Raw genomic sequence first — 6,178 nt, 5'->3', positions numbered from 1 at the left:
TCCTGCACAACCAAGTGGGGGACAAAATCAAATGTGCACAGTGCAACACCATCTGTGGCAAATTCCACCTAACTACGGATACGTGGACCAGTAAGCATGGTCAGGGACGTTATATCTCCCTAACAGCACACTGGGTAAATGCAGTGGCGTCTGGGCCTGAGGTGGATAGCAGTTTGACGCATGTCCTTCCACCACCGAGCATTGCAGGGCGCTTCAGTTTGCCTCCTGCTGCTAACCCCTCCTACTCCAGTTCCTCATCCTCTACCGCCTCCTCATCCGTTCAGCGTAACACCTTCACCACCAACTTCAACAAACAATAACAAACGATAACGATAGTGAAGAATCTGAAAAACGAAAGATCCTACATAAACAAATGCTTTATTTTCATTGTGACAACAGTTCGATATTGATAGGAGATTCGACATGACGCTGACAATAACAATCTGTGTCTATCGAACCTGTGGTCGCATGTGCCTAACCGTAACTCTATTAGTCCAGGATTATTCTACATAGAGAGAAAAGATTTGCCATATAGAGAAAAGATTTGACATAGAGAGAAAAGATCGCTGCTGAAATTTGATGGGGGATGTAAAATAAAAATATTGATGATGATGAATGTTATTGGCTGATTGTAACCAAAGAGGAGGAGCAGTAAAATAGCTAGAACTAAGTACACACGTACAGCCAACTTACTTTCACTTACGATTGTTAGCAGAGAGAGACACACACACTGAATCATTTCAGAAGACAATCAATCTTAGCTGGTCCATTTGTCAGAGAACCTAAATTATTTAGCAATTAAGCACAGCAGCAGAACAATAGTGAAGCAAGCTACAGTTCAATTTAACTTTTTCATAATAATGTGCTGCTATTGTGTTAGTGTTGTGAACTTGATAGTGATACTAGTGATGCTAGTGTTATGATAGCCTCAGAGGCTGCCCATGTTGTGGGTTGGGGTTATTATTATAGATTCTATATTATAGATTGAGATTCTATATAGATTCAATATAGCGTCTTGTTACCTCTCTGATCAGTAATCGCTATCACCAGACCATTTTCTGTTTGAACTATATACAATCAACATGAACGACATAGATTCAACAAAGCAGCGAAAAACATACAAACGTAGAATCTTTGGCTTATAGTGTCTGTCGAAAGTTCTAAGAAGATTCGACGGAGCAGCTAAACTACACGGAGTCATACAATTTAGCTGCTCCGTCAAATCTTCTTTGAACATTCAACAGACACCATAAGCCTTCAATGACAGATTCAACCTTAATTCATTTGGATTTTCGGACTAATGCAATTTTCTAGCGAAAAACAAAATAAATAAAAATGAATTTCGGGAGTAACTAAATAAATGTATTTTTCGGACGAAAACTCTGAAACTAAATATTTCAGTGTGCACATGTCTAGTGTCCAGAGCAAAACTTTAACTCAACTTCCAAAGGAGAAGTGATTATTAAATGTCCAAATTTAACATTTCATTCTCAATACAGTAGCAAAATATGAAAAATAACAATAATAGAGATATTGCTATAACTATTGGTAATCCAGTGTTGCTCCATACATATTAGTGGATAGCTATTTTTGTATTGAGGTCAGGTCTTAATAGAATTATGTAACATTTTTGGAAAAATATACAGCCAAGAAGTCCAGTACTTGATGCCATTATAGCAAAAACCTCCACAGCCACCATGTATTTCCCTCTGGTGCTCAGATAGGCCGGGATCATGGCAATCCAGACACTGCAGAACACCAGCATGCTGAAGGTGATGTACTTGGCCTCATTAAAACTGTCCGGTAATGTCCTGGCTACAAAACCTATGATGAAACTCACAGCTGCCAGAAGCCCCATATATCCCAGGACAGAGTAGAAGCCGATAACTGAACCCTCATTACACTGAATGATGATCTTCCCCTGATAAGAGTGAGTGTCCTGATCCTGGAAGGGAGGAGAAATAGACAACCAAGTGACACAGATTATGACTTGAACCAGTGAGAAGACACAAATGATAACATTGGGCAGTTTGGTTCCCATCAATTTTCTCCAGGGACTCCCAGGTTTGGTGGCTTTAAAAGCAATGCACACCATGATACTTTTGGCAAGTAGAGAAGAGACAGCAACTGAGAAGATGACACCAAAAGAGGTTACACGCAGCATGCAGGTCACATCTACTGGATGGCCGAGGAACAAGAAGACACAGAGGAAGCTCAGCATGATGGAGACCAGGAGAAGATAGCTCAGGTTCCGGTTATTAGCTTTAACAATGGGGGTGTCCTGGTAATGTATAAATATCCCCAATATTAAACCAGTCAGAAGACAACAGAGGATGGAGACAGCTGAAAATACTGTAACAATGGGATCATCAGTGTAGGAGAGAAATTCCACCAATTTTGGAACACACCGATCCTTCTTCTCATTTGGCCATTCATCATCAGGACATTTCATGCAGTTTTCACTGTCTGCAGGAAGAACAATACAAACACAATGAGCATCGGGGTCAGAGCTTCTGAGAAAACAAATTGTCTTGTGTTAAATATAAAATAGGGTACTAGTGCGCACAACCCCAACTTATATCCCTGATATATCTCTAATGCTCAAAATTAGGGAAGCTGCCAACATATACAGTATAATGATCTCTACACCATCAAAAGAAATGTGACAAAAGTAGTATGTGGCACTATCTAATCCAAGATTTAATTAATGATAAACTACAAATAAATAATAAAAAATAAATACTAAATATAAAAATATGTGCAAAATAAGCAATGTGCAAACAATACAATCAATGTGCAAAAATGCTGAAGTGCAAAAATCGCATAAAGTGCAATGAACGACACACTTATAAATATGCTGTGCAATAATCTCATAAGTGCAATCCACAAATAAAGTGCAAAGAAAAATAAGTCCATATAACACAGCAATACAGTGACCTTAGTAACGAAAGTGCTGTTCAGGATGAAAACCCAAACAGTGAGAGTCCAAAAAATGTCCATGCAGTGAAATAAAGGTGTGGAAAAACACCAAAACGGTGACAATCCACCGATATTCGACACTTCAGTGCTCTGTGCATCCCTTGTTTCCTCCAGTCTCTGACCTCAATATAAGACCACTACGAGCCACATGACGCTGTATAGACATTGGTGGCAATCCTAATCCTTTTTTGCTCCTCGTGTAACCAGCCCGTCAGTGTTATAAGTATCATCAGCAATAACCATATATATGATTAGAAAAAAAAAGGGGGGGGGGCTACAAAGTGTAGTAAATTAAAAAACAGCTTTAATTAAGTAAATCCACACTTACATTTAGGTAATAACAATCGTGAGTATACAAACAAGCAAGCTTCCAGTCTCAGCCACGGCCAGAAGTGACGTCAGTGACACCTTGCTCTTCCTTGATGCGTTGCGTCACATCCACGCGACTTTATCAAAGGTTTACCCTTTGATAAAGTCACGTGTGTATCAGATTGACACACTGCACCCCCGATCGCCGCGATGAGTGCCCCTATGGGCAAGTGGTGATTGTAATCCTGCAGGACATCATATGACGCCCATTCAGGATAACTGAACCACTGTCCGGCCGTCATTTTGCTATAGGCCAGGTGGGAAGTGATTAAAATCACTACTCCTTAACCACTTAAGGACTAGCTTCGTTTTGAGATTTTGGTGTTTACATGTTTAAAACAGTTTTTTTTGCTAGAAAATTACTTAGAACCCCAAAACATTATATATTATTTTTTTCTAACACCCTAGAGAATAAAATGGTGGCCGTTGCAATACTTTTTTTCACACCGTATTTGCGCAGCGGTCTTACAAGTGCACTTTTTTGTGAAAAAAATTACTTTTTTGAATAAAAAAATAAGGCAACAGTAAAGTTAGCCCAAATTTTTTATATTGTGAAAGATAATGTTATGCCAAGTAAATTGATACCCAACTTGTCACGCTTCAAAATTGCGCCCGCTTGTGGAATGGCATCAAACTTTTACCCTTATAAAACTCCATAGGCGACGTTTAAAAAATTCTACAAGTTGCATGTTTTGAGTTACAGAGGAGGTCTAGGGCTAGAATGATTGCTCTTGCTCTACCAATCATGGTGATACCTCACATGTGTGGTCGACCATCGTTTTCATATGCGGGTGCTACTAACGTATGCATTTGCTTCTGCACGCGAGCTTGTCTGGACGATCGCTTTAAAAAAAAAAATTCTTGTTTATTTTACTTCATTTTATAAATTTTTTTCACCGTTTTAACAAAAAAATAAAATAAAAATCAGATCACTTTTATTCCTATTACAAGGAATGTAAACATCCCTAGTAATAGAAAAAAGCATGACAGGTCCTCTTAAATATGAGATGGGGGTCAAAAATGCAATAAACATTTTTTTACATTTACTTTGAAAAAATGTGCCTTTAAGAGCTATGGGCGGAAGTGACATTTTTATGTCGCTTCCGCCCTGTTATGGTATGGAGACGGGTGGGGGCCATCTTAGCCTCACTCGTCTCCATACCCAGGCACTGAGAGGACCTGATCACCTTTGCCGCTGCCGATGGCTCTGGTAAGCAGCGGAGGGCGTAGGAGAGCGGCGAGAGGCCAAGAAATCCACCGCAGAGACCACCATTATCGTAAACATGACTGGCTCCTGAAAATATGGATATCACGGTTGTGGCAGCAGCTAATGCTGTTACTGAGATATCCATCTTCAAGGAGCCGGTCGGAAAGTGGTTGAAAAACAATATTTAAAAAAAAAATGTTCATTGATGGTCTCAAAAAAAAAAAAAAGAATATATATATATATATATATATATATATATATATTTTTTTTTTTAATGAAAAGAGTGGCGTAAGGTCTCCCCTATGCATACCAGGCTCTTTGGGTCTGCTATGTATTTTAAGGGGAACCCCGTGCCAAAATTTATAATAAATCCATATCAAACCCTTATCCAAGTATATAGCCTGGCAAAATAGAAGAAACGGCTGTATTCTGTAATCGATCAAAATTCTTTATTGGAACATCCCAAGTGCTAAGAACAGAGAGCTGGTAGACGCGTTTCACACACTTCAGGTGCGCTTAATCATTACCTTGGGTAACACGTCTACCAGCTCTCTGTTCTTGGGTAATAATTAAGCACACCTGAAGTGTGTCAAACGCGTCTACCAGCTCTCTGTTCTTAGCACTTGGGATGTTCCAATAAAGAATTTTGATTGATTGCGGAGTGCAGTCATTTCTTCTATTTTGATTGCATGCGGAGGTGAGCACACGCTAGTTCATCAGGCTTCTTGTCTCACCTGGAGCGGTGAGTTTTCTTTCCCCCAAACCATACCAGGTCACATGCCCTTTTACATAGGGGATGCTTTGGGGCAGGGGGGCTCTGCCCCCCTCACCCCAAATCTATAACACTGAATTATTTACACGTGGATGTATTACTCTGACGGAGGCTCTTTACCACGTGATCAGCCGTGTCCAATACCGGCTGATCATGATGTAAACAGGAAGAGCTGTTGATCGGCTTTTCCTCACTCGCGTCTGACAGATGCCAGTAGAGGAGAGCCGATCGGTGGCTCTCCTGACAGGGGAGGTCTGTGCTGATTGTTTATCAGTGCAGCCCCCCCCTCTGATGCCCACACTGGACCACCAGGGAAGGACTGGTACATCCCCCATGACCATTCACATGTGCAAATTAATGCCCAATCTATGCCAATCAGTTCCCACAAATGGGAACTAACTGGCACCATTATGGAACAAATTAATTCAGTGATGCCCAGCAATGCCACCCATCAGTGTCATCAGTGCCACCCATCAGTGTCCATCAGTGCCACCTATCAGTGCCCATCTAAGCCCATCAGTGCCCACCTATCAGTGGCCAACCGTGCCACCTATCAGTCTGCCAGAAAAGTCCGGTCATGTGTGGATGTGCGTGGGAAAGTCCGCTCATTCGGAAAGTCCGGCAGACCTCCGCTGCAAAGCCTGACGGGTTGTCCACTGGACTAAGTCTTCCGGATAGTCTGATTGTGTGTATGTGGCATTATAGTGACAAGAGAATGTTTGCCTCTCCTTGTTGTTCTCCCAGACATTATTGGGAGGAAGGGTGGTGCTTATAAGCAAATGTAAAGGAGAATTTGAAATCTGTATATAGATGCACTTTAATCAATGTAAAGAGGTGTTTGGTGTAATTTG

The 6,178-nt window shown here is 40.8% G+C and overlaps 1 protein-coding gene across 1 annotated transcript in view; it reads right to left on the bottom strand.

The window, feature by feature from the left end:
* Nucleotides 1-1,319: 1,319 nt before the first annotated feature.
* LOC143940044 (vomeronasal type-2 receptor 26-like) overlaps nt 1,320-6,178 on the bottom strand; it is an 84,051-nt gene continuing 79,192 nt past the window's right edge. The window contains exon 6 of the mRNA XM_077461092.1: nt 1,320-2,466. Within this exon, the coding sequence (XP_077317218.1) occupies nt 1,574-2,466 (893 nt within the window). The 3' untranslated portion in view covers nt 1,320-1,573. The remainder of the gene's footprint in view (nt 2,467-6,178) is intronic.

Source organism: Lithobates pipiens, unplaced genomic scaffold, assembly GCF_037356315.1.
Source record: "Lithobates pipiens isolate NorthernLeopardFrog02 unplaced genomic scaffold, aLitPip1_a1.2 Scaffold_3, whole genome shotgun sequence".
NCBI classification, from domain to species: domain Eukaryota; kingdom Metazoa; phylum Chordata; class Amphibia; order Anura; family Ranidae; genus Lithobates; species Lithobates pipiens.
This window is presented reverse-complemented; position numbering and strand designations above follow the sequence as displayed.